The 27,306-nt window shown below is 43.8% G+C and overlaps 4 protein-coding genes across 4 annotated transcripts in view; all 4 read right to left on the reverse strand.

The window, feature by feature from the left end:
• Positions 1-1,445: 1,445 nt before the first annotated feature.
• si:ch211-113p18.3 lies at positions 1,446-5,490 on the reverse strand. The gene is made up of 3 exons (XM_047035506.1): positions 4,975-5,490; positions 2,033-2,399; positions 1,446-1,962 (listed from the first exon to the last, which is right to left on the reverse strand). The coding sequence occupies exons 1-2, from the start codon at positions 5,369-5,371 to the stop codon at positions 2,071-2,073; spliced, it is 726 nt and encodes a 241-aa protein (XP_046891462.1). The 5' UTR covers positions 5,372-5,490; the 3' UTR covers positions 1,446-1,962; positions 2,033-2,070.
• Positions 5,491-6,269: 779 nt separating this feature from the next.
• LOC124477604 (centrosome and spindle pole associated protein 1-like) lies at positions 6,270-7,641 on the reverse strand. The gene is made up of 7 exons (XM_047035507.1): positions 7,603-7,641; positions 7,408-7,521; positions 7,107-7,232; positions 6,910-7,023; positions 6,739-6,811; positions 6,504-6,636; positions 6,270-6,401 (listed from the first exon to the last, which is right to left on the reverse strand). Exons 1-6 carry the CDS (start codon positions 7,639-7,641, stop codon positions 6,527-6,529), a joined length of 576 nt encoding a protein of 191 aa, XP_046891463.1. The 3' UTR covers positions 6,270-6,401; positions 6,504-6,526.
• A 62-nt stretch (positions 7,642-7,703) lies between these two features.
• On the reverse strand, positions 7,704-13,454 carry LOC124477447. Its single transcript, XM_047035238.1, has 12 exons — positions 13,020-13,454; positions 12,649-12,855; positions 11,789-11,936; positions 11,316-11,447; positions 11,010-11,221; positions 10,362-10,509; positions 9,874-9,996; positions 9,568-9,779; positions 8,809-8,956; positions 8,559-8,681; positions 7,984-8,449; positions 7,704-7,743 (listed from the first exon to the last, which is right to left on the reverse strand). The coding sequence occupies exons 1-11, from the start codon at positions 13,068-13,070 to the stop codon at positions 8,259-8,261; spliced, it is 1,695 nt and encodes a 564-aa protein (XP_046891194.1). The 5' UTR covers positions 13,071-13,454; the 3' UTR covers positions 7,704-7,743; positions 7,984-8,258.
• An 8,005-nt stretch (positions 13,455-21,459) lies between these two features.
• LOC124477450 (histone-lysine N-methyltransferase 2B-like) overlaps positions 21,460-27,306 on the reverse strand; it is a 30,582-nt gene continuing 24,735 nt past the window's right edge. Inside the window, exons 3-7 of the mRNA XM_047035241.1 lie at positions 22,307-22,432; positions 22,117-22,223; positions 21,946-22,018; positions 21,723-21,843; positions 21,460-21,620 (exon numbers count right to left, since the gene is read on the reverse strand). Coding sequence (XP_046891197.1) covers positions 21,955-22,018; positions 22,117-22,223; positions 22,307-22,432 — 297 coding nt within the window. The 3' untranslated portion in view covers positions 21,460-21,620; positions 21,723-21,843; positions 21,946-21,954. The remainder of the gene's footprint in view (positions 21,621-21,722; positions 21,844-21,945; positions 22,019-22,116; positions 22,224-22,306; positions 22,433-27,306) is intronic.

The following is a 27,306-nucleotide window of genomic DNA, read 5'->3' on the forward strand; positions in this document are numbered from 1 at the left end:
TGGACATTAGAAATATCCCTTATGTGCACTGTGCTACAGTTACTGTAGTAGACGTTTTCTTTCCAGAATACAATGTGTCTCAATCTACATTTATTCATTTAGCAGATGCTTTTATCCACAGCGACTTCCAAGAGAGCTTTACAAGAGTGCATCGGTCACTCATCATAACAACGCGATAGCTCAGAACATTTCGGGTAGCCAAAACATGAAGCATACATTGTGAAAAACCCAAGTACAGTAAGTGCCAAAGAGAAGAACCATAAGAGCATGTAGCCAAACAAGTTACAACTAAACAACATGAACCTCAAAAGTGCAAGAGCACCTGTCGAAAAGCAAGCAACTATAATGTCTGCTTCATGTTTTGGCAAATCACAATGTTTTTGGGGCTATCTCGTTGTTTAGGATCATTGACCTATGCACTTTTGTAAAGCTCTCTCTTGGAAGTCGCTTTGGATAAAAGCGTCTGCCAAATGAATACATGTAAAATGTTAATGTGTATCAAACAGAAAAAAGATTACAGTAATTCAAGAGTAGCCTACAAGGTTTCACATCACATATTGGCATGTGACCCCTTCCTAGTCAGAGTTGCAGAGGGTGCATTTCATGGCAAGAAGGAAACACATACAGTAAGAAAGTAACGCAAAGCTGGAGTTTCACTAGTTGTCGTCCTCACTCTCCTGCTCATCCTCGCGCTCCTGTCTGTCTGGCCTCAGATTTCATTCACATCACATCTGATGTTCTCCCTTGCGATGCAACAGGGGAAGAATCGTTGTGCATGCCTCAACAATCCCCTACACTGATCTGCTGTGACATCATCACAAGCAGCATCCATTGTCTGGAGCAGGGAGCTCTGGTTTTGAGCCTGATGCTCATAGACCCTTACTGTGTGATTGGATGTGTCCCCTTGTTTAGTAAAGTTCTAGTTGCACCTGACAATGACTGTAAGCAGATTATCCAAGAGATCCATATTACAGTATATACCATTGTTTTTCATGTTATTATGTGCCTGAAAGATTTTGACAGTGGAGTGAACTATTGTGCAGGTGATGATGTACACAAGGAAATTATGCCAATATGTTTTGCAGAGAACAACCACTTGACTGAGAAACAACAGTCAGTTTAGACCAGCAAGATATTTGCAATTGATAGTTGGCCTAATTGAAGGCAATTATACCTAACCATTTCAAAGATGTGCTAAATCATTTGAAATGTGTGCAAACTGTATGCAATTGCACTTGTCATTTACAAGGATGTGCTAATAAAATTGCAATTTGATTAAAGGAATACAAAATTCCAATCTGTTGTGAACAAGTGCCCAGCGGTTTGGAGGTTTGCACGTGTTGTTTTGAGAATGTCATTTCAGTTTCGTGAAATGAGCCAAAGCAATGGAGAAAAACTGTAATCAACTATGTTTAATTTATGTATAAAGTAAATACACACACTGATTCCAAGCATGGAATTCTTTATTTAAGGTTTGTAAAGGAAATACATTTGAATTTTTATAAAAACAATAGGGCCCATCTCCTTCCTGTGTGTTGATGCCTTTGAGAAGGGGCAGCCTCTCCTTCCTGAAAGGACCGCTCATCAAGCGCTTCAACGTTTCTGATGACTCTGGTCTCATCCAGGGCTCTGTGGCTCTTAGGCCTCCTCCTACTACTCATCATCAGACAGGTCTCCTAGAGGAGACACTAGCAGTTAGGGAGGATACTTACAGTCAATGGCCAGGTTTCCCAGATTCGTTAAGAAGCTCTTAGCGTTAAGAGCTTCTTAACGAATCTGGGAAACCCGGCCAATATCAACATTATTAACTCCTCTGTTGAAACCCAAGCACACAACTTTGTCCTCCACTTTACTCCATTCCTGTGTGAGTAAGATGTGTACATCTCCAGTGAACTCACCTGTTCTCCTGCCAGGGTGCATCAGAGCCGGAAGTCTCCTGGTCGGTTGTGGCGTTCACACAGTGGGGGTCCTAGCACACTTGGCGCCCCGGGCAAGGCCCCCCCCCCCCCCCCCCCCCCCCCCCCCCCCCCCCCCCCACCAACCAACAACACACCACACTCTCTCAGGTATTTACATCCACTTTACATTGGATGAGCGCAACCTTTGGTTTTCCTCCCTGAGCTCATTACATTCTTTTTGTAATCTTTCAGTCTTTTCCTTACATAGTCTGTTGTCACACTGTTGTTCTTCCTCCTCAAGTGGCGCCAGCTCAGCATCAGGCTCTGATGACAGTTCTAGGAGGACATCCACTGCATCTGACTTCTTCTTCTCCTCCACCCACTTGCTCTTCATTCTGTTGTGCTGCTCATAACTCTCCCCTATTCTCTTCTTGATGGCTGGTGTGTGTGTGAAGATGGATGGTACCCAGTCAGGGGACAACGAGTCATCAGATTTGGCACCTATAATAAGAGTTTATGTCCAACAAGTTAGAAAAAAAGAGTCACTTAAATATGTGATATCATTACTGTTGACTAGCTAACCCCTCTCTCCCTTAAACAACTGCTAACTAAAACGGAAAGTCAACTTTTCTTTTCATTTTTACAACCTCTATTCCAAAAAAGTGGGGATGCTGTGAAAAAACTTTAACTCACTACACCACTGCAGTTGGTCACCTCGATACATTACATTTATTCATTTAGCAGACGCTTTTATCCAAAGCGACTTCCAAGAGAGAGCTTTACAAAGTGCATATGTCACTGATAACAACAAGATAGCCCCAAGCATTGCGGGTAGCCAAAACAAGAAGCACACATTGTGAACAACCAAAAAATAAGTGCCAAAGAGAAGAACTATAAGAGCATGTAGTTAAGCAAGTTACAATTAGTGCGACAAGTGCGTCTTGAGCCTTTGTCTTGAGCCTTCTCTTGAAGGTGGAGAGACAGTGTGTGTATTAGATGGAGGTGGGGAGTTGATTCCACCACTGGGGGGCCAGGCAGGAGAAGAGCTTGTGTTGGGACCGGGCGGTCTTGAGCGGTGGGACCACCAGGCGGTTGTCTGAAGAAGACCGTAGGTGGCAGGTGGGGGTGTAAGGCTGCAGGAGAGACTTGAAGTAGTCGGGTGCAGTCCCGCTCACCGCTCGGAAGGTCAGTACCAGGGTCTTGAATCTGATACGGGCCGTGATGGGTAGCCAGTGGAGGGAAATGAGGAGCGGAATAACTTGGGAGCGTCTGGGTAGATTGTACACCAGGCGGGCCGCTGCGTTCTGAATCCTCTGAAGAGGTCGGGTTGCGCATGCTGGGAGACTGGCGAGGAGCGAGTTGCAGTAGTCCAACTTGGAGAGGACAAGTGCTTGGACAAGCAGCTGGATGAAGTGCTCAGACAGGTATCTCCTAATCTTCCGGATGTTGTAGAGGGTGAATCTAATCGACCGGGAGACCCAAGCAGGATGAAGGGGTCACCTTCGCAGATCCCAGGGTGATTACGAGGTCGTGGGAGATGGAGGGTTTGGTCGGGATGATGATGAAGTTCTGTTTTGGCGAGGTGTTGCTTGGTCATCCAGGCGGAGATGTCTGTGAGGCAGGCCTCAATCCTAGCTGAGATCCCCAGATCGGTGGGGGGGAACGACAGGTACAGCTGCTTGTTGTCAGCGTAGCAGTGGTAGGAGAAGCCATGGGAGGTGATACACAACAAACTATGTCTCATCCTCAATGTGTCGCTCACCGCCTCCTTCAGCCTTGTGTCTCATCCACAGTGTGCTTGCTCATCGACTTCAGCTGGCTGCAGTGTTTGTTTTTTTTGCTCCCACTTCCTTTGCCTTGCAGAGTGTGCAGTGTTGATGCGAGTGATTTCTGTGTGACCCAGATAGACGGAAGGTGCCTAGTCTGGGTCAGTCTCCATCATCTCATATGCAGGTTGACCTGCAATAAAATGAAAAAGGTTTTAGCTTCAGAACATGGGACTTGAAGTGTTACTATAAGTCAGAAATTATACTTAAGTAAGGGTACATGTGTTACAGGCCTGTATATGACGATTGCATGACATTTAACGGTATAAACAGAACATGTTTCGCCCATATATAAAACATAACCGCTGTTACAACATGCATTGTTTTGGGTATATCTGTGTCACACAATTCGTCCAAAATGACACGTGGATGTAACGTTAGATACTTCACATTTGTCAACGTTACTTAAATCTCTTACCTTTATGAAAATGTCGAGGGCAAACATACATAAAACGAGATATGTTTGCAAAGGTGATGTTTTTGCGCCGCACCGCTGAAACCGAGGCGATCCGACGCGTCTTCGTTATGTCCGCGCTGCCCCTGTCCTTTCTTCAAAGTGAAAAAAAAACTATCCCCGTAGTTAGGTTTTTGACATTTACTGTTGTGAGACTTTCTACTGCAGCTTATTATGCAACAGGAACGTACCATTTTGACACCTAAATGAAATGAATTAATAACACAATTCTCCAACAACAGCGCATTGATACCGTCAAAATGGCGGTTACAGTACTCCTATAACACCATTCGGTTCTTGCAACTGTAACGTCACCTGACAAAGACCGATTACTAAAAGACAAATAACTTTACTATTGATGTTTTAAGGCTAAAAATACGATAAATAATATACCTGTATATACTTGTGTTTGACTTTACTTTGATGAAGTGTTCGCTGCAAATACGTGTAGTTACATTTGGACGGCTGCCTTTAGGTACGTTCGATTCAGCGCCTGCATCGCCGGCAGCCCGGCTGACTTGAAGCAGCCACTGGCATTCTCAGCTTCAAGGCAGCCGGCTGTCGGCGCCACCGGTGCTGCATGAAGTCGAACGTACGTTTATTATATTGTAATAATATACTATATTATTTGCCCTCCCCGGAGAGAGAGGTAACGTTACGGTTAATAATAGTGAATATCCACAATCTCCTCCTCTCTGGGTTTTCTTGATCAGACGGAATTCTAAAGAAACACAGCCCAGGCTTGCCTCCTCTTCGATTAGTGCATCCGCTTCATAGCTAAAGTTGCTGAACTTACCCTCGGATTCAATTCTGCGTTTCTTTATCTGGGTGGAGGCAGTGGTCCGCTGGGTGAATTGACACCTCTTTGGCTGGGGAGGGCGATTGTGTCCCAACCACAACTCTGGGAAAGGATTCTCCTTGGTTGGTTTTTGGTCAACAAAGTGATACGAACAAACAAAAACGTTGCGGGGTGGTTTCTTTAAATTCAATGCCTTCAGCCACGTCCTTGATTCCGAGTCGGTATCAGGCTTGCGAAAAAATTTAAACAATGGAGCGCATGGACATTGCCTCTTGGTAGCTGGTTTGTGGTCGTAGCATTCTCTATTTAACCACTCGTTCAGGTGCTTTCTCGAGTGTTTGCAACCAACTACCGCACACGTCGTTCCCGAACCACTTTTCTTCATGTTGTACATTTTATATCCTCTTTGTCATTGCGATATCAGTGCTTTGTGGGTACAATGGAGCTAGCTAGCAAAACAAACCCAGCCCGCCAGAACGGAAGTGGATTGCATCGAGGGGAGGAGTTTAGGATGTAGAGGGGAAACGGCTCAAAAACTTGTCATACACTTGCAGAACAACTATCGGTCATTTTGGCAAAACAAAATCAACAGACTCAAAGTAAATTTATGAATTGCTTACTGGTTGGCGGGCAGCGGAATATGGCGTGAAATTAATGCCAGGGGAGCGAGCTCAGTAAAACGATTTGTAACTTGTTAAACCAACTAAAAACTTTTTTTATTCAGTCCACTACGTTTTCAACTGAAACATACAATCGCAATAAAATGGACATTCAAATGTAAATAGCAAAATACAGACGTCAAATTATGCAGTTCTAATTATGATGCTACACAAGCTAGTTTTACAGTAATTCCCTCAACATGCAATTACGTAATTTCCAGATGTGATAAGTTGCCATTTATTCGTAGGGTAAAGAAGGTTGCAGTCTAGAAGACACTCTACTCTCAGAAAGCCAACGAGAGACAGTGAGTGAGTGAGTGAGTGAGTGAGTGAGTGAGTGAGTGAGTGAGTGAGAGAGAGAGAGTGAGAGAGAGAGTGAGAGAGATAGTGAGAGAGAGTGAGTGAGAGAGGGAGAGAGAATGAGAGAGCGTGTGAGAGAAAGAGAGAGAGAGAGACAGAGAGAGAGACAGAAAGAGGGACAGAGAGAGACAGAGAGAGAGAGAGAGAGACAGTGAGAGAGAGTGGTTGAGAGTGAGTGAGAGAGAGTGAGTGGGAGAGAATGAGAGAGGGAGAGAGAATGAGAGAGCGTGTGAGAGAAAGAGAGAGAGACAGAGAGAGAGACAGAGAGAGAGAGAGAGAGAGAGACAGAGAGAGAGAGAGAGAGAGAGAGAGAGAGTCAGTATTTCCTCATGTTTCTTTGGGTCCACGCTCTTTGATATGATGTTGTCATCTGGCAGTCTGATAAACTCCCTGGAAGCCTCCATCCTAAGACACAGAGAGAAATTTAGCATCTCATACTTCATGACCAAACCCTGTTCTACTCTCCCCTAAACTTTGCAGTAGTGCCCCAGTAGCGGAGGGTGTTACCTGTCAAGTGAGTCCAGCTCCTCTCACTCTGAGCGCATCATCTGGCCCTCCGCCCGTTTCTGCTCTTTGAGCAGCTTTTTACGGATTGCAGACAATTTACAGAGGACTTCCCTCTCGTACTCTGGTAGGCAGCCTGACATATATACACACACAATCACATACCAACATACCAACTAATCCACAATGTGTTGGTTCTAGCTGTATGGAACATTTAGTGTTTTTGTGTGTGTGTTACCTGCAGCTCTCAGCTCCTTCCTAACAGCTGGGACAGAAGCTGTCTGGGATTGGAGCCCTGAAAGAGAACCCTTCTAAAAGGTGTGTGGGGGGGAGAGAGACATCAGTTTATACCTGTTTTCAGACCATGCTCTCCATACTACGTTTATGCTTTATATAAGCGGTAACTTACAGACACGGGGGTGGTGGGGCGTTTGCTGTCCATGCTGGGGGGACTGGGGGTGGACTGGGGGGCCCTGTGTCTCTTCTGGAGGGTGGGGATGGGGGGCGAGATCTCCCTTCGCACCTGCAGATAGACAGTAAGATGGGGATCATACTGATATTTCTGTTTGTTCAAATCTTTCTAATCAAGTCGTGTGGTCCTCTCACCTCTTGAATGCGCGCCTGTCTCTCTTTCTCATAGCGCGTCCTCCCAGCAGCAATCTCCTCTTCCTCCACCTTTTTGTTGTTCTTCTCCTTGGCGAGACGGACCAGCTCCTTGTTTTTGGCCGTTTGCTGTTGCAAGAAGAAGACCAAACTTTATTTAGCTAATAACAGCTGAGTCACAAGAACACTCCTGAAAGAGAACACTCCTAAAAGGGGTCTGTGGGGGACAGAGACATGTGTTTCTACCTGTTTTCAGACCATGCTCTCCATACTACGTTTATGGTTTATACAAGCGGTAACTTACAGACATGGAGGAGGTGGATCGTCTGCTGTCCATGCTGGGGGGACTGGAGGTGGACTGGGGGGCCCTGTGTCTCTTCTGGAGCGTGGGGATGGGAGGCGAGATCTCCCTTTGCACCTTCAGATAGACAGTGAGATGGGGATCATACTTATATTTCTGTTTGTTTAACTTTCTAATAAAGTTTTGTGGTCCTCTCACCTTTTGAAAGCGCGTCTGTCTCTCTTTCTCATAGCGCATCCTCCCAGCAGCAATCTTCTTCTCCTCCACCTCATTCTTTTTCTCCACCTCTTTCTTCTTCTCCTCTGCAAGACGGACCAGCTCCTTGTTTTTGCCCCTTTTCTGTAGCAAGAAGAAGACCAAACTTTATTTAGCTAATAACAACTGAGTCACAAGAACATGTTACACTCGCTTAAGTGTTTATTGTCCACACCATAAAAATCAAATTCTACGATCAAGATTGTTCAGCATTGTTATTCAAGAGTGTGTGGTCCACATAAGATAAGTTGTATACTGTATATTGCAAAGGCATATACGGTCATTTCTGCCAAATCCCTCTTAGCCAATCAGTGCCCAGCTGACCTCCATCTCCTTGAGTTTTCGGATCTCCTTCTCCTCTTCAAACTCCCTCTTCATTTGAGCTCTCTGCTCTGCCAGCCTCCTCTCTTCCTTTGCCTCATCCAGGCGTAGCTTCTCCCTCTCCTCTGCCTCCTTAAGGTGCTTCTCCTCAATCTGGGCAGGGCCCGAAAGGTAAACAGTTTGTTATACAACATCATGTACCTGTGTGTGTGTGTGCGCGTGTGTGCGTGTGTTTGTGTACAGTACACAACATCCATCAAATCAATGGCTTGTTGAAGCTAAAAGACCCTACAGCCACCAGAGGCCAGGGTCTTGAAATCTATACATGACACATCCCAAACCATACCACACTGTACCTGTTTTTTTAGACCAAGCTTATACTTATCCAGTTCAGTAAGTTGATGAAGCGTTGGCTGATTAGGAAACACATTTCCTCTGGCATACATCGAGGTCTGAACAGGGGCAAAACCTGCAAAGATAAAGTACAACAGTCATATGCATTGTGTGTACGTGTGGATTACATTCGCGTGAAATGATGTGATGTCTGCAGTGCGCCAGCTGGTGCAGTGACTGTCTACCAGAGACTGTGTAGATGGGAGGCAGTCTGTCCTCCCTCAGGATGGGCCTGGTGGCTTTTTTCAGAGAGGTCTCGGGGTTCATCCAAGCTTCCTCATTCTGCCTGTGCATCTGCTTCAGGTCAGCTAGACAGGCAGAGTACAGTCAGACACTTTATACAGAAATATCTGCCATCAATTGAACTCCAATCAACTTATGCAATCCTGTAGGGTGAGCCAACATGGAATGTAAGTGAAACATGCTACAACGTACTAATGAGGTCCCCTTGGTTGTCTCTGAGGGGTGCGCCGCACCCTCCCCGGCCCCATGGGTCATAGTTCTTGATTTCGGCCTCCAGCTTGGCCTCAGCCCGGTCCCTCTCTGCCTTCTCCAGCCTCCGGCGCTCCTGCTTCTCCTGGATCTGCAGGGATTCAAGGTTATGGAGGAATTTGGTGAGGAATACTGACTCCCCTGGAACTACATGTACCAGAGGTTTGAGGATAGACTCAGTCAGCGTACACAATGACATCATCATGAACATGAGACTTTCATCTTGCACAACTAGAATAATTCATCCTTTGTGAATAAAGATGGTCTTGTATTTACCTTTATCAGGTTATAAAAGCATAATGATTATTTCATAATGAAACAGAGTCGCTAAAGGCTGTAAATGGGAAGGATCCCCTTTGTGAATTAAAGTAACGTATACAAAAATAAACAAATCTACTTTGATGTACAACTGCTCTGTTTCATCTGAGCAAAAGGCTACCTACTCTCCTTTCTCTACCCTTTCTGTCAAAACCTTACATGCCCACCATCACAAGGTCCACCTTGGAATTTCAGTCACCACATCTCAATTTCAACCACAACATCTCAAAGTTGATGAAGAACATTCCATGTTCTACAGTTCAGTCCACATGATGGTGAGTTTGTTCTTTCAATCCCGAAACATTATCTATGAGCAGAACTAATTGCATTTGGGGTATTTTGGTACTGTATTCCAACTGATAGAGGTGGGGGGGAGGAGGTCACCTGCTGTTCCAGTTCCTCCTGATAAGTTGGCGCCCTCCGCTCAACAGGCCCCACCCTTCCCAGTCTGGTGGTCCTGCTCTCTCTATCGGGAGGTCCACCCTCCTCAGCCCAGGGACCCCTGCCCTCGGCCAGGTGTTGCCCCCAGTGCGCCCCTGTCTGCTGGTTAGCAAACGACCTGCTGGAACTGTCACTGGTCTGGACATGATCAGAACCTGCAAAGATGAAATATATTACAACCATGTGTATTCCATGCACTTTAATGTATGTGTTATCTGCAATGTGCCAGCTGGTGCAGTGACTGTCTACCTGAGACTGTGTCGACAGGAGGCAGTCTGTCCTCTCTCAGGTTGGGCCTGGTGACTTTTCTCTGAGAGGTCTCGGGGTTCAGCCAGGCATTCTCATTCTGCCTGTGCATCTGCTTCAGGTCAGCTAGACAGGCAAATCATAAGAAGTGTTTTAAATACAAGATTCAAAAGTAAAAATCAGCAGACCAGCAAACATTTTCACCCCTGACTTCAAAACTGTTTAAAATGTGGCCCTCTACAGTGACTATATCAAATCATGTTATTTGTATAGCCCTTCTTACAAACAATGTCACAGAGGGCTTCACAGATCAGATGAGCACCTATATATACATATATATATATATCATATATATACATATATGATATATATATATATATATATATATATGGGGATGAGCCTGTATATCTCATCAATTTAACACAGATCCACTTATGCGATCCTGAAAGGTGAGCCAACAATGAAGGTAAGTGAAACATGCTACAACGTACTTATGAGGTCCCCTCGGGTGTCTCTGAGGGGTGCGCCGCACCCTCCCTGGCCCCATGGGTTGTAGTTCTTCATTTCAGCCTCCATCTTGGCCTCAGCCCAGTCTCTTTCTTTCTTTTCCAGCCTCAGGCGCTCCTGCTTCTCTTGGATCTGGAGGGATTCAAGATTTTGAAGGAATATGGTGAGGAATACTGACTCCCCTGGAACCACATGTACAAGAGATTTGAGGATAGACCCAGCATAGATTGTGACATCATCATGAACATAAGACTGACTTTCACTGGGTGAGACGGTCTAAATGGGATGAATCAAACTAACTTACAAATGATGTTAAAAATCAAAATAAATGTACAACTTTTATAATTGATATGACCAAAACGTTCACTCCTCCAATCTCTGTACCATTCATGTCAAAACATGACATGCCCACCATCATTGCTCTACTTGTTTCAAACATAGACTAAGGTAAAACACAGAATCTCAACTCAAAGTTGATCGAGAAAATTCCATGTGTCTAAGTTCAGTCCATGTTTTGGTGAGTTTGTACCTTCAATACCAATCACTTATGCATGAGCAGAATCAATATTATTTACAGTATTTTGTGTATTCTTTTACAGTATCTCAACTCATAGAAGGGAGGGGGAGGTCACCTGCTGTTCCAGTTCCTCCTGATAAGTTGGCGCCCTCCACTCAACAGGCTCCACCCTTCCCAGTCTGGTGGTCCTGCTCTCTCTATAGGGAGGTCCACCCTCCTCAGCCCAGGGACCCCTGCCCCCGGCCAGGTGTTGCCCCCAGTGCGGCCCTGTCTGCTGGTTAGCAAACGACCTGCTGAAAATGTCACTGGTCTGGACATGATCACAACCTGCAAAGATGAAATATATTACAACCATGTGTATTCCATGCACTTTAATGTATGTGTTATCTGCAATGTGCCAGCTGGTGCAGTGACTGTCTACCTGAGACTGTGTTGATAGGAGGCAGCAGTCTGTCCTCTCTCAGGTTGGGCCTGGTGATATTGGCTTTTGTCTCAGAGGTCTCGGGGTTCAGCCAAGCTTCCTCATTCTGCCTGTGCATCTGCTTCAGGTCAGCTAGACAGGCAAATCATAAGAAGTGTTTTAAATACAAGATTCAAAAGTTAAAACCAGCAGACCAGCAAACATTTTTACCCCTGACTTCAAAACTGTTTAAAATGTGGCCCTCTACATTGACTATATCAAATCATGTTATTTGTATAGCCCTTCTTACAAACAATGTCACAGAGGGCTTCACAGATCAGATGAGCACCTACATATATATATATATATATATATATATATATATATATATATGGGGATGAACCTGTATCTCTCATCAATTTAAGACAGTTCCACTCATGCGATCCTGAAAGGTGAACCAACAATGAAGGTAAGTGAAACATGCTACAACGTACTTATGAGGTCCCCTCGGGTGTCTCTGTGGGGTGCGCCGCACCCTCCCCGGCCCCATGGGTTGTAGTTTTTCATTTCAGCCTCCATCTTGGCCTCAGCCCAGTCTCTTTCTTTCTTTTCCAGCCTCAGGCGCTCCTGCTTCTCCTGGATCTGGAGGGATACAAGATTTTGAAGGAATATGGTGAGGAATACAGACTCCCCTGGAACCACATGTACCAGAGATTTGAGGATAGACCCAGCATAGATTGTGACATCATTATGAACATGAGACTGACTTTCACTGGGTGAGACGGTCTAAATGGGATGAATCAAACTTACTTACAAATGATGTTAAAAATCGATATAAATCTACAACTTTTACAATTGATCCGACCAAAACGTTCACTCCTCCATTCTCTGTACCATTCACGTCAAAACATGACATGCCCACCATCATTGCTCTACTTGTTTCAAACAAAGACCAAGGTAAAACGGGAATATGGGAGTCAGATGGCTGAGCGGTGAGGGAGTCAGGCTAGTAATCAGAAGGTCGCCGGATCGATTCCCCGCCGCGCCACATGATGTTGTGTCCTTGGGCAAGGCACTTCACCCTACTTGCCTCGGGGGGAATGTCCCTGTACTTACTGTAAGTCGCTCTGGATAAGAGCGTCTGCCAAATGACTAAATGTAAATGTAAATGTAAAACACAGAATCTCAACTCAAAGTTGATCAAGAAAATTCCATGTCTATAAGTTCAGTCCATGTTTTGGTGAGTTTGTACCTTCAATACCAATCCCTCATCTATGAGCAGAATCAATACTATTTACAGTATTTTGTGTATTTTTGTCCGGTATCCCAACTCATAGAAGGGAGGGGGGCTCACCTGCTGTTCTAGTTCCTCTTTGTACGTTGGTGCCCTCCGCTCAACAGGCTCCACCCTTCCCAGTCTGGTGGTCCTGCTCTCTCTATAGGGAGGTCCACCCTCCTCAGCCCAGGGACCCCTGCCCTCGGCCGGGTGGTGGCCCATGTACACCCCTCTCCCCCCTTCAGTCAGAGTGGAGGGATCTCTTCTGAGGGAGGCACCGTACTCCTAGGAAAGAGAGAAAAGGCTTCATGCTGTGAGCAGTGATCCATTTAAAATGACATTTACTTGCTACAAATGAGGTGCCATTCACAGATGAGTATTCCTCTCACACCATTTTTGAAATAAAAGCCAGTCAGCTGTCTATACTCTACAAATAAAATGAAACTCACCCTTGTTTCCATGTAAGGACCATCTTGTTTAAAGTTAGGGTTAAGCTTCATTTTCTGAAACTTTGGCCCTCTGTTGCTTGAGGAAGTTCTCAAGTTGAGTTTTCTCAATTTTGCAGATGGAAAATTGTGAACACTCCTGTGAACACAAGACAGTGTTTACCTACTAGTATTTGGCAACTGGTAAGGCACACAGGTAGCCTACTTAAGGCTTCTCTTCCAACTAAAGCACACCAAAAGTTCTCACACATGATGTAACTCCCATATTTCTGACAGTGCTCGTTCTTAACTGTGCAATGACACTAATATTAGTGGTACGCGTTAAGACCTTATCTCTGTACTGAGTTTCTGTTTGTGTCAGTCTTAGCTAATATCGGCTGCCAAAAAGCGTCAGGCGTGACATCATAATGCTTTGGAATGCCAAGATGTGTCCGTTGCTATGTCAACTTCTGATTATGATGTCATGCCTGATGCCTCTTTGCAGGCAAGTTCCCCATGGTAAAAGTGGGGGTACGCGCACCCAGAAGGACGCGGATCGTTCTCTGGTGTACGCAAAATAAAACGGTGATTTTCCTTCCCAAACAGTCCTTTTGATGATTGGTCAACTGCAGTCTCAGTATCAAAAATAAATACATGCACTCTAGGCCTAGTGTATCAACAGAAGGATGTCATCACAATGTCTAATATGTCGGCTAAGGGATAATGTTAAAATTATACCATTAGGCTACCAAATAACAGTGTGTGAATCGTGCATGGTCATTTACCTTTGTTCGTATGTTAAGTAAACATTTGTATCCCGCCTACACAATTCATTCATTATTTTTATAAGTTACATCGGAAAGTCATCAATAGGCCTACTAAGTAGCTTGAATAGATCAGTAACACTCCTGAAGCTTTAATGTATTTAAATGGTTATTATGAAGATTTTGATCTCATTAGGCCTACATCTTACAATTCTTTGTGAAGAATGGTCTGAAATAAAATCCTGTATTTGCATCAGTGTATTCCCTAAATGCTTTGAGCTGTGTGTGTCATCCAAAAATACCACCAGTGGAACTATTTCTGTTGTCATGCTGTATTACCAGTTTTTCTCCATTGCTTTGGCTCAATTCTTGAAACAGAAATGACATTCTCAAAGCTCCACGTGCATTTAGCAAAATAGCCTTTATGGTTCAGCACAACTACATAGATCACCTTCAAAAGGTCATATCTCAACCAAAACAGTTAACTCATGCTTCAAAACCAAATCATTTTCTCATATAAATAGTCAGTGCCCCCAAAATGAAAAGTTCCTTCTCGATTGCTTTGGCTCGATCATCTCTCGAGAAAAAAGAGGACATTCTCAAACCTTTAAATACATTTGCCAAAATAACCCAGATGGTTCAGAAAAACACCATGGAACACCTGCAAAGGGTCATCTCTTTCCTAAAACAGACAACTTATCAGTCAAGACTAAATCCTTTTCTCATACAAATAGTCAGTGTCCCCAAGATAAAAAGTCCCTATGGCATTGTGTAAACACTGCAGGTCAAAATGTTTTGATGTTTTGTCAGTATGGCAGTGGACCTTAGAAACATCCCTCATGTACACTGTGCTACAGTTACTGAAGTAGATGTTTTCTTTCCAGAATACAATGTGTCTCCATCTACATTTATTCATTTAGCAGATGCTTTTACCCAAAGCGACTTCCAAGAGAGCTTTACTAGAGTGCATAGGTCACTGATCATAACAACACGATAGCCCCAAACATTTCGGGTGGCCAAAACATGAAGCATACATTGTGAAAAACCCAAATACAGCAAGTGCCAAAGAGAAGAACCATAAGAGCATGTAGCCAAACAAGTTACAACTAAACAACATGAACCTCAAAAGTGCAAGAGTGTACCTGTAGAAAAGCAAGCAACAATACTGTAATGTATGCTTCATGTTTTGGCTAACCACAATGTTGTTGGGGGCTATCTCGTTGTTTAGGACCATTGACCTATGCACTTTTGTAAAGCTCACTCTTGGAAGTCGCTTTGGATAAATGTAAATGTGTATCAAACATAAAAACGATTACAGTAATTCAAGAGTAGCCTACAAGGTTTCACATCACATATTGCACTTACACTGCCATGGAAATTGTTACTGTAATTGCCATACATCATGGTTACTGTAACAGGAAAAGTGTACAGCACAGTATACTTTCATACAATAAGCACATCAAAACTAACATTATGTATAACCTACACTAGTAGTATGAGTAACCACAGTAAGTTTCGGGCAAGTGACACTTTCCTAGTCAGAGTTAGCAGGGGGTGCATTACAGTAAGCCCGGCATGAAATGCACCTCCTCTATTGTCTGTTCTGTATATCCCAGCATCAAATGATTCCTATTGTACACTGAGGGGACTAGTATGAGTAACCACGGTACTTTTCAGGCATCTGACCCTTTCCTAGTCAGAGTTGCAGAGGGTGCATTTCATGGCCAGAAGGAAACACATACAGTAAGAAAGTAACGCAAAGCTGGAGTTTCACTAGTTGTCGTCCTCACTCTCCTGCTCATCCTCGCGCTCCTGTCTGTCTGGCCACAGATTTCATTGACATCACATCTGACGTTCTCCCTTGCCATGCAACAGGGGAAGAATCGTTGTGCATGCCTCAACAATCCCCTACACTGATCTGCTGTGACATCATCACAAGCAGCATCCATTGTCTGGAGCAGGGAGCTCTGGTTTTGAGCCTGATGCTCATAAACCCTCCACCTCCATGCAGAAAAAAACCTCCTGGATAGGACTAAGGAATGGGAAGTCAGGTGATATGAGCAGCATCAGCATTCTTTGATGGGCAGTGAACCCTAATGAGTGGGCGACGGTGGAAGCTTTCAATGTCCCACACAATGACAAATGTAAGAAAGTGAGGCCCTACCAAACCCCTCTCATGTAGAGGGATAAGATCGGAGTGCAGGCGGTCCAAGGACACCAGGAGTGTCTAGGTATTGTATGGGCCAAGACTGGGAATGTGGGTGACTACACCATTCTCTGAAATGGCAGCACAAACAGTGATGTTTCCCCCGAGCTGGCCTGGGACAAGCTCTATATATTTGATGGAAGCATTTATACTGCTGCATAGCTCCTGTCAGCTAACTAAACTTACTGTGTGATTGGTGATCGGATGTGAACCATGTTTTTCATGGTATTATGTGCCTGAAAGACTTTGACAGTGGAGTGAACTATTGTGCAGGTGATGATGTACACAAGGAAATTAGGCCAATATGGTTTGGAGAGAACAACCACTTGACTGAGAAACAAAAGTCAGTTTAGACCAGCAAGATATTTTCAATTGATAGTTGGCCTAATTGAAGGCAATTATACCTAACCATTTCAAAGATGTGCTAAATCATTTGAAATGTGTGCAAACTGTAGGCAATTGCACTTGTCATTTACAAGGATGTGCTAATACAATTGCAATTTGATTACGTAAAGGAATGAAAAATTCCAATCTGTTGTGAACAAGTGCCCAGCGGTTTGGAGGTTTGCACATGTTGTTTTGAGAATGTCATTTCTGTTTCGTGAAATGAGCCAAAGCAATGGAGAAAAATTGTAATATTACAAGGGCGAAATCTGTCATTAATGGTTTAACCAAAAGAAAGAATTTGCTGGAAGGGAAATAATGGTAGAAATGTGGGAAAGTTAGAGTAGAAAGTTGTGTCCAGTCAATCTTGAGTCTTATGTAATGAGTTTGTGTGACAAAGACAGTTGGTTCCTTTACACCAACTAATAAGTATCCAAAGTGGACCTTTTTTTATTCAGTCCACTACGTTTTCAACCAAAACATACAACCGCAATTTACAGTTTTTCACAATTGTTAACACACAAAAAGCAAAACTTTAAGTTGAAGGGCAATTGTCAAAACACTACACACAATGTTCAGTTGTTGCACACTTCTCAAGTAAAGTCTCAAAGCATCGACCTACAACACACAACTATTCAAATCTCTAAACACTCAGGTCTGGTGAGCAATTTGCGATCAGGACTGCAGCATAAAAAGGGCCTTGAGCTTCTGTTTTGTTTGGTGAACAATGGAGAACTTAGAACATATCAACAACCAGAGAAGGAGAGGGGTAAGAGTGAGAGTAGGAAGAGGACAAGGAAGAGGATGACAAGGAGGAGGAAGAAGAGGAGAAGAAGAAGGAGGTGGAGGAGAAAGAAGAAGGAGAGCGGTGATCTCTAATGAGATTTGGGCCACCGTGGTTGACCATGTGCTCAACCATGGTTTGAGCATGAGGGAGGCTGGCCAGAGGGTCCAACCAAATCTCAGCCGCTTCACAGTTGCTGCCATCATTACAAACTTTAGAATGGAGAACAGGTATGAATTAGATTTGCCTTGTGTACTGAAATATTGCATATCAATAGAATACAGTGTGGTCACTGTATTTGTATATTGCCGGACTGAAAGAGAACCACGACCATGCCACATTCAGAAACATCCAGACCGTTACCCTTTTTTAAAACATTTTATTTCACCTTTATTTAGCCAGGTAGGCTAGTTGAGAACAAGTTCTCATTTACAACTGCGACCTGGCCAAGATACAGCATAGCAATAAGACACATACAACAGAGTTTCACATAGAATAACAAACATGGACAACAGGGGAAGAATCGTTGTGCATGCCTCAACAATCCCCTACACTGATCTGCTGTGACATCATCACAAGCAGCATCCATTGTCTGGAGCAGGGAGCTCTGGTTTTGAGCCTGATGCTCATAAACCCTCCACCTCCATGCAGAAAAAAACCTCCTGGATAGGACTAAGGAACGGGGAGTCAGGTGATATGAGCACCATCAGCATTCTTTGATGGGCAGTGAACCCTAATGAGTGGGCGACGGTGGAAGCTTTCAATGTCCCACACAATGACAAATGTAAGAAAGTGAGGCCCTACCAAACCCCTCTCATGTAGAGGGATAAGATCGGAGTGCAGGCGGTCCAAGGACACCAGGAGTGTCTGGGTATTGTATGGGCCAAGACTGGGAATGTGGGTGACTACACCATTCTCTGAAATGGCAGCACAAACAGTGATGTTTCCCCCGAGCTGGCCTGGGACAAGCTCTATATATTTGATGGAAGCATTTATACTGCTGCATAGCTCCTGTCAGCTAACTAAACTTACTGTGTGATTGGTGATCGGATGTGAACCATGTTTTTCATGGTATTATGTGCCTGAAAGACTTTGACAGTGGAGTGAACTATTGTGCAGGTGATGATGTACACAAGGAAATTATGCCAATATGGTTTGGAGAGAACAACCACTTGACTGAGAAACAAAAGTCAGTTTAGACCAGCAAGATATTTTCAATTGATAGTTGGCCTAATTGAAGGCAATTATACCTAACCATTTCAAAGATGTGCTAAATCATTTGAAATGTGTGCAAACTGTAGGCAATTGCACTTGTCATTTACAAGGATGTGCTAATACAATTGCAATTTGATTACGTAAAGGAATGAAAAATTCCAATCTGTTGTGAACAAGTGCCCAGCGGTTTGGAGGTTTGCACATGTTGTTTTGAGAATGTCATTTCTGTTTCGTGAAATGAGCCAAAGCAATGGAAAAAAATTGTAATATTACAAGGGCGAAATCTGTCATTAATGGTTTAACCAAAAGAAAGAATTTGCTGGAAGGGAAATAATGGTAGAAATGTGGGAAAGTTAGAGTAGAAAGTTGTGTCCAGTCAATCTTGAGTCTTATGTAATGAGTTTGTGTGACAAAGACAGTTGGTTCCTTTACACCAACTAATAAGTATCCACAGTGGACCTTTTTTTATTCAGTCCACTACGTTTTCAACCAAAACATACAACCGCAATTTACAGTTTTTCACAATTGTTAACACACAAAAAGCAAAACTTTAAGTTGAAGGGCAATTGTCAAAACACTACACACAATGTTCAGTTGTTGCACACTTCTCAAGTAAAGTCTCAAAGCATCGACCTACAACACACAACTATTCAAATCTCTAAACACTCAGGTCTGGTGAGCAATTTGCGATCAGGACTGCAGCATAAAAAGGGCCTTGAGCTTCTGTTTTGTTTGGTGAACAATGGAGAACTTAGAACATATCAACAGAGGAGGAGAGGGGTAAGAGTGAGAGTAGGAAGAGGACAAGGAAGAGGATGACAAGGAGGAGGAAGAAGAGGAGAAGAAGAAGGAGGTGGAGGAGAAAGAAGAAGGAGAGCGGTGATCTCTAATGAGATTTGGGCCACCGTGGTTGACCATGTGCTCAACCATGGTTTGAGCATGAGGGAGGCTGGCCAGAGGGTCCAACCAAATCTCAGCCGCTTCACAGTTGCTGCCATCATTAGAAACTTTAGAATGGAGAACAGGTATGAATTATATTTGCCTTGTGTACTGAAATATTGCATATCAATAGAATACAGTGTGGTCACTGTATTTGTATATTGCAGGACTGAAAGAGAACCACGACCATGCCACATTCAGAAACATCCAGACCGTTACCCTTTTTTAAAACATTTTATTTCACCTTTATTTAGCCAGGTAGGCTAGTTGAGAACAAGTTCTTATTTACAACTGCGACCTGGCCAAGATACAGCATAGCAATAAGACACATACAACAGAGTTTCACATAGAATAACAAACATGATAAGCACAGTAATTACAAATAAAACAGTTAAACACTGAGGATAAAAGTGCAGGTAGAAATACTGGAGTGCAATGGAGCAAGATTAAATAAATAAATCAATACACTATTGGTGTGAGGTAGGGAGATGAAAGTCTCCAACTTCAGAGACCTTTGTAATATGTTCCAGTCATTGGCAGCAGAGACTCAGCAGACTCTCTACACTGTACCGTGTTCTCCACAGGAATGCCATGCAGATGAAACAAGTGTTCAGGGTTCTATTCGACCGGAACACATCAAGGAGTCACGGCAAGAGTTTGTAAGTCCCATACATTCAGCACTGACACGTGCATGTATTGCACCTGTAATGTGTCTCACTGTACCCCACTGTGTTGGCCCATCTGTGTCCATACTATACAGTAACTTGCATTATCATGCTGTCTGTTCCAGCAGATCCAGGAGCGTGACACAGCTAATGATCTATATGAATACATGAATACATGTTCATTGATGAGGTTGGATTCAACCTGGTCAAGAGGAGGCGCCGGGGCAGCAATGTCATTGGCCAGCGCACCATTGTTGAGGTCCCTGCTGAGTGTGGTGGGAACATCACTTTGTGTGCTGCAATGGGTTGAGCAGGCCCGTTGACTGTACTGTACTGTTCTAAAAATTAAACTTTTTTTTTGCTGCATATGTGTGCTGTTTTATGTTTGACTATGAATAAAATGTGGCCTACACTGAGACATTTTACAAAAGTTGAAATGGCTCATTCTCCAGAGTCAGTCATTCATATGGTGTGTTCCATTTTAAGAATTGTGTTTTCAATTTTGCACTACTGTGTGCTGTGAATGCTTGGTAGTGTGCAGCAAATGCTTTTTGTGTGTACTGTTATGAATCGTATGTGTGTGTCATTTGAAAATATGGCTGTGTGTACCAAATGAGAACACAAGTTGCATTCTGTGAACAAGTGAGATATTTGATGGCAAAGAGTGCTCTTGCAAAGGGAGTGTCAGGTTTAGCATTTTGTGTGTGAGGTTTTCAGTTTTGTGTGTGCAGTTATGAGAAAGACGTTATTGTTTTGAAAAACGTGTGTTAACAATTGTGAAAAACTGTAATTAAAATGGACATTCAAATGAAAATAGCAAATTATGCAGTTCTAATTATGATGCTACACAAGCTAGTTTTACAGTAATTCCCTCAACATGCAATTACGTAATTTCCAGATGTGATAAGTTGCCATTTATTCGTAGGGTAAAGAAGGTTGCAGTCTAGAAGACACTCTACTCTCAGAAAGCCAAAGAGAGAGAGTGAGTGAGTGAGTGAGTGAGTGAGTGAGTGAGTGAGTGAGAGAGAGAGAGAGAGAGAGAGAGAGAGAGAGAGAGAGAGAGAGAGAGAGAGAGAGAGAGTGAGAGAGAGAGTGAGAGAGATAGAGTGAGAGAGAGACAGTGAGAGAGAGAGAGTGAGTGAGAGATTGAGTGAGAGAGGGAGAGAGAATGAGAGAGCGTGTGAGAGAAAGAGAGAGAGACAGAAAGAGAGAGAGAGAGAAAGAGACAGAGAGAGGGACAGAGAGAGACAGAGAGAGAGAGAGAGAGAGAGAGAGAGAGAGAGAGAGAGAGAGAGAGAGAGAGAGAGAGAGAGAGAGAGAGAGAGAGAGTGAGAGTGAGAGAGAGAGAGAGAGAGAGAGAGAGAGAGAGAGAGAGAGAGAGAGAGTGAGAGTGAGAGAGAGAGAGAGAGAGAGACAGTGAGAGAGAGTGAGTGGGAGAGAGAATGAGAGAGAGTGTGAGCGAGTGTGAGAGAGTGTGAGAGAAAGAGAGAGAGACAGAGAGAGAGAGAGAGAGAGAGAGAGAGAGAGAGAGAGAGAGAGAGAGAGAGAGAGAGAGAGAGAGAGAGAGAGAGAGAGAGAGTCAGTATTTCCTCATGTTTCTTTGGGTCCACGCTCTTTGATATGATGTAGTCATCTGGCAGTCTGATAAACTCCCTGGAAGCCTCCATCCTAAGACACAGAGAGAAATTTAGCATCTCATACTTCATGACCAAACCCTGTTCTACTCTCCCCTAAACTTTGCAGTAGTGCCCCAGTAGCGGAGGGTGTTACCTGTCAAGTGAGTCCAGCTCCTCTCACTCTGAGCGCATCATCCGTTTCTGCTCTCTGAGCAGCTTTTTACGGATTGCAGACAATTTACAGAGGACTTCCCTCTCATACTCTGGTAGGCAGCCTGACATATATACACACACAATCACATACCAACATACCAACTAATCCACAATGTGTTGGTTCTAGCTGTATGGAACATTTAGTGTTTTTGTGTGTGTGTTACCTGCAGCTCTCAGCTCCTTCCTAACAGCTGGGACAGAAGCTGTCTGGGATTGGAGCCCTGAAAGAGAACCCTTCTAAAAGGTGTGTGGGGGGGAGAGAGACATCAGTTTATACCTGTTTTCAGACCATGCTCTCCATACTACGTTTATGCTTTATACAAGCGGTAACTTACAAACATGGGGGTGGTGGGGCATTTGCTGTCCATGCTGGGGTGACTGGGGGTGGACAGGGCGGTCTCTTCTGGAGGGTGGGGATGGGGGGCGAGATCTCCCTTCGCATCTGCAGATAGACAGTAAGATGGGGATCATGCTGATATTTCTGTTTGTTCAAATCTTTCTAATCAAGTTGTGTGGTCCTCTCACCTCTTGAATGCGCGCCTGTCTCTCTTTCTCATAGCGCGTCCTCCCAGCAGCAATCTCCTCTTCCTCCACCTTTTTCTTGTTCTTCTCCTTGGCGAGACGGACCAGCTCCTTGTTTTTGGCCGTTTGCTGTTGCAAGAAGAAGACCAAACTTTATTTAGCTAATAACAGCTGAGTCACAAGAACACTCCTGAAAGAGAACACTCCTAAAAGGGGACTATTTCATTATGAAACAGTCGCTAAAAACTCTAAATGGGAAGGATCCCCTTTGTGAATTAAAGTAAGTTATACAAAAACAAAAAATCTACTTTGATGTACAACTGCTCTGTTTCATCTGAGCAAAAGGCTACCTACTCTCTTTTCTCTACCCTTTCTGTCAAAACCTTATATGCCCACCATCACAAGGTCCCCCGTGGAATTTCAGTCACCACATCTCAATTTCAACCACAACATCTCAAAGTTGACGAAGAACATTCCATGTTCTACAGTTCAGTCCACATGATGGTGAGTTTGTTCTTTCAATCCCGAAACATTATCTATGACAGAGCTAATTGCATTTGGGGTATTTTGGTACTGTATTCCGACTGATAGAGGTGGGGGGGAGGAGGTCATCTGCTGTTCCAGTTCCTCCTGATAGGTTGGCGCCCTCCGCTCAACAGGCCCCACCCTTCCCAGTCTGGTGGTCCTGCTCTCTCTATCGGGAGGTCCACCCTCCTCAGCCCAGGGACCCCTGCCCTCGGCCAGGTGTTGCCCCCAGTGCGCCCCTGTCTGCTGGTTAGCAAACAAACTGCTGGAACTGTCACTGGTCTGGACATGATCAGAACCTGCAAAGATGAAATATATTACAACCATGTGTATTCCATGCACTTTAATGCACGCCAGCTGGTGCAGTGACTGTCTACCTGAGACTGTGTCGATAGGAGGCAGTCTGTCCTCTCTCAGGTTGGGCCTGGTGACTTTTCTCTGAGAGGTCTCGGGGTTCAGCCAGGCTTCCTCATTCTGCCTGTGCATCTGCTTCAGGTCAGCTAGACAGGCAAATCATAAGAAGTGTTTTAAATACAAGATTCAAAAGTAAAAATCAGCAGACCAGCAAACATTTTTACCCCTGACTTCAAAACTGTTTAAAATGTGGCCCTCTACAAAGTGATTATATCAAATCAAGTTATTTGTATAGCCCTTCTTACAAACAATGTCACAGATCAGATGAGCACATATATATATATGGGGATGAGCCTGTATCTCTCATCAATTTAACAAAGATCCACTTATGCGATCCTGAAAGGTGAGCCAACAATGAAGGTAAGTGAAACATGCTACAACATGCTACAACATGCTACAACGTCCCAAAAAGATTTGGTCGGGAAGTTGGGTCTGGAGGGTCTCGTATTGGGGACCAACTACAGAAAACCAGAATCTGGGCGAACCAATGAAATTGCCAGGGCGGGCTTTATACGATGATGGACAGATGATCAACAGTAACGTAATCACCCAAGACACAAAAGAGCGCTTAAGCCAAATTCGTTTTGAACAAACATGGCTACCGCTGGAGATCTGGGATGTTATGATTCTAGCCTGGCTGCCAGCCCAACTTCTCCCCGCCCAAAAGAAATTTGTTCGGGAAATTGGGTCTGGAGGGTCTCGTATTGGGGACCAACTACAGGAAACCAGAATCTGGGCGAACCAATGAAATTGCCAGGGCGGGCTTTATACGATGATGGACAGATGATCAACAGTAACGTAATCACCCACGTCACAAAAGAGCGCTTAAGTTGAATTCGTTTTGAACAAACATGGCTACCGCTGGAGATCTGGGATGTTGTGATTCTGCCATCGAGTCTGTTTTAGAAGACATCAACAGCGCATTAATTTTGAAAGAGGAACAGAGACGCAATCAAGGCATTTGTCGATGGAAAATATGTTTTTGCCGTCCTTCTTACGGGATTCGGTAAAAGTTTAATTTATCAGCTGGCCCCGATGGAGTTTTAATCCTAAACGGAGAACTTCGTATATGCATTGCCCTTTATTGTTTCGCTCAAAAAGGTTGACCGTGTGAACAAGTACTCTCCCTACCCTTAAATTAATTTTACAACACCGGCAAAAATTGTTTGTATTCATTCTTCAAGCATACTTCAAGTCTGCTTGTAGTTTAGTTCTGTTGACAACAACTATGCGGTGCTTAACATACGTCACATACTCTGTTGCTCTGATTGGTTGTAGATCTATCCAATTGAGCGAAGAGGCGTTTCTTTTCCAGGCTTGTTTGAAACACTCCCTGTAGTCAAAGCCCAACGGAGAATTCTCAGACTCATATTCTGACTAGAATTATGAGTATGACAACATCAGGCTATTATGATTCTGCCATCGAGCCTGTTTTAGAAGACATCGACAGCACATTTATTTTGAAAGAGGAACAGAGACGCAATCAAGGCATTTGTCGATGGAAAATATGTTTTTGCCGTCCTTCCTAGGGATTCGGTAAAAGTTAAATTTATCAGCTGGCCCCGATGGTTGCGAAGAAGATGGGACACAATGAAAACCCAGTGGCCATTGTGGTTTCTCCTTTTCTTTTGTGGAGTTGTAATCCTAAATGGAGAACTTGTTTGTATATGCATTGCCCTTTATTGTTTCGCTCAAAAAGGTTGACCGTGTAAACAAGTACTCCCCCTCCCCTTAAATTAATTTTACAACACCGGCAAAAATCGTTTGTATTCATTCTTCAAGCATACTTAAAGTCTGCTTGCAGTTTAGTCAGTAAAGATTTAGCTGCCTCTCAGTTTAGTTCTGTTGACAACAACTATGCGGCGCTTAACATAGGCTACTCTGTTGCTCTGGTTGCAGATCTATCCAATTGAGCGAAGAGGCATTTGTTTTCCAGGCTCGTTTGAAACACGCCTCGTAGTCAAAGCCCAACTGAGAGTTCTCAGACTCATATTCTGACTAGAATTATGAGTATGACAACGTCAGGCTACAATGCGAGACCCTCCAGACCCAACTTCCCGACCAAATTTTTTGGGGGCGGGAGAAGTTGGGCTGGCAGACAGGCTACCAGACCCTTGCCTGTACTGTGGAACCTGACCAAGCCTTGCCTTCGTTGCTCAGTCCGCCCCCGGTATCGGTTCGTCGACGGCTGATCCGCATCCAAATCATGTGGTTAATTTCAATCAGGCTGCACTTATCAGGGCAAGTGCACGAGCACGTCCTACTTCAAAAGGCAGGAAAGGTCGATCACCAAAACCGTGATTTTCTAACGGTATGATGGCGGAAAAGACGAAAGAGAGAGCGGTGATATTGTCGCCATCTGAGCAAACTATTATAATGAGTCTTTACGAAGACAATAAGCATATTATTATGGCTAAGTCAAACACCGCTGCCAGAGCAAGACAGGCAGCTTGGCAAAAAAATTTCCGATAAACGAAATGCCTATTTTGGTAAAATGTATAGGCTCATCTTTAGTGCCTTATTACCCCGATCAATCAGATCACATTTCTTTAAATGTGCCTGCTGGCAGTAGGCTTAATGGAAATTAATCATCGAATGAGATCTTGCTAGCGAAAATTATGATATCAACTCTTTCAGAATAAGTATAAAAACAAGGCCAAGAGTAGGCCTATCTAATTGATACGAATTCATAGACACTTATGAGGATATATGTAGGCCTACTGAAAGCGCATGTACTAGGGTGATATCAGGTAAAATGGGCCACTTTTTGGTAAATCGTTTGGGACAATAATACATTATCATATATGCCTTTTCCGTGTGTTTTTATGATAACTAATGACTGTTTTTGATAATTTTTGTTGAAATGATGTAATGAAATATAATTATTTAGGCCCTACAGTTCTTGAAACATCAGCTGTGCCAACTTTTTTGGCACAAGCAGTTTCAGGTAAAATGGACCAGCTGTTCAGGTAAAATGGGCCAGTGAAATTGCAAAGGGAAATAGTAATTTATCATCAATTTAAATTTTAAAACACAGTTGCTTATACAGCCACATAACATTTAAACTGCATTAAACAAACATATTCATATGTGCCATAATTTTAAAAATTGCCCTGAAGCCCAGACTCGTCACAGTTCCATATATATTTGACGGTGTGCCCTCAATACCCAGCTTGACCAAAAGGCTCTCATACTGGTTAAACCACTGGCTAACCACCTCTTTGTTGAGTCCAGCCGCCCATGCTGCAGACAGGACCTCTGGCTTGCGCATCCCAAGCTCTGGGTTGCGCTTTAGAAAGATCTTAAACCAGTAATATCCGGCCCTCCCTGCTGTCTTGTAGAAACCAGATATGTTGTTCTTGGCTGCAAAATCAAAGGCCACTTGCTGGACATCACGTTTTGTGAAGGAAAACTCCCTCTGCGCCAATGTTTTGAGGGTGGCAGCAAGCTCCCTTTCTACCTTCTGTGGAAGGTAGGGCTTCCGCCCTGACACATGTTCACTGCCAGTCACCTTTCCACTGATGTGTCTTTGCAGTGGATCACGGCACACCCCATGCTCTTGATAAGAGGTGCACACTCACTGTAATTCCTTTCTTCTCTCCCTCCATGTATTCATCTAAGGCCCCCTTCATCCTCTCCTCTTTCCACAGATTGTAATTGTTTGGCATTCCTTTCCATCCCTGTTTTATCTTTGTATCCTTTCCTCTCTGGTCCTTGCTCCTCTCTTTTCTCTCTCTTCCTTCTCCCTGTCTCCTCTCCTCTCGCTTCCTTCTCGTTTGCCATACTCACTGTACATAAAATATCTACTACCATTATTACTGTTGGGGGGGGTCATGGTGTGACACACACACACACCTTCACACACACACTCACACACACTCCAACATGTGTGTATGTGTGTTTGTGAGTGACACAGATGATAGCCCATTTCATCTGAAACCATGTTGCCCATTTTACCTCAGTGGGTTAAGGTTAATTGGACCACCAACAAAAACATCACTTTTTCAAAAAATATGTTCATATACCAAACTAACAACATTATTTGTGATTGATGCCATCAAGAC

The sequence above is a fragment of the Hypomesus transpacificus genome, chromosome 15, assembly GCF_021917145.1.
Source record: "Hypomesus transpacificus isolate Combined female chromosome 15, fHypTra1, whole genome shotgun sequence".
Classification (NCBI taxonomy): domain Eukaryota; kingdom Metazoa; phylum Chordata; class Actinopteri; order Osmeriformes; family Osmeridae; genus Hypomesus; species Hypomesus transpacificus.

Excerpts from the sequence above, each read along its gene's own strand:
- si:ch211-113p18.3 (XM_047035506.1), bottom strand. The coding sequence starts at position 5,371 with ATGTACAACATGAAGAAAAGTGGTTCGGGAACGACGTGTGCGGTAGTT. Across the intron at positions 2,400-4,974 it reads ACGCAGAATTGAATCCGAGG|GTGCCAAATCTGATGACTCG; the intron begins GTAAGTTCAGCA and ends CTCTTATTATAG.
- LOC124477604 (XM_047035507.1), bottom strand. The coding sequence starts at position 7,641 with ATGCGCTATGAGAAAGAGAGACAGACGCGCTTTCAAAAG. Across the intron at positions 7,233-7,407 it reads GATCCACCTCCTCCATGTCT|CAAACGGCCAAAAACAAGGA; the intron begins GTAAGTTACCGC and ends TTCTTGCAACAG. Across the intron at positions 6,637-6,738 it reads GAAGGAGCTGAGAGCTGCAG|GCTGCCTACCAGAGTACGAG; the intron begins GTAACACACACA and ends TATATATGTCAG.
- LOC124477447 (XM_047035238.1), bottom strand. The coding sequence starts at position 13,070 with ATGAAGCTTAACCCTAACTTTAAACAAGATGGTCCTTACATGGAAACA. Across the intron at positions 11,937-12,648 it reads AAGAGGAACTAGAACAGCAG|ATCCAGGAGAAGCAGGAGCG; the intron begins GTGAGCCCCCCT and ends GTATCCCTCCAG. Across the intron at positions 8,682-8,808 it reads CAACCAAGGGGACCTCATTA|CTGACCTGAAGCAGATGCAC; the intron begins GTACGTTGTAGC and ends CTGCCTGTCTAG.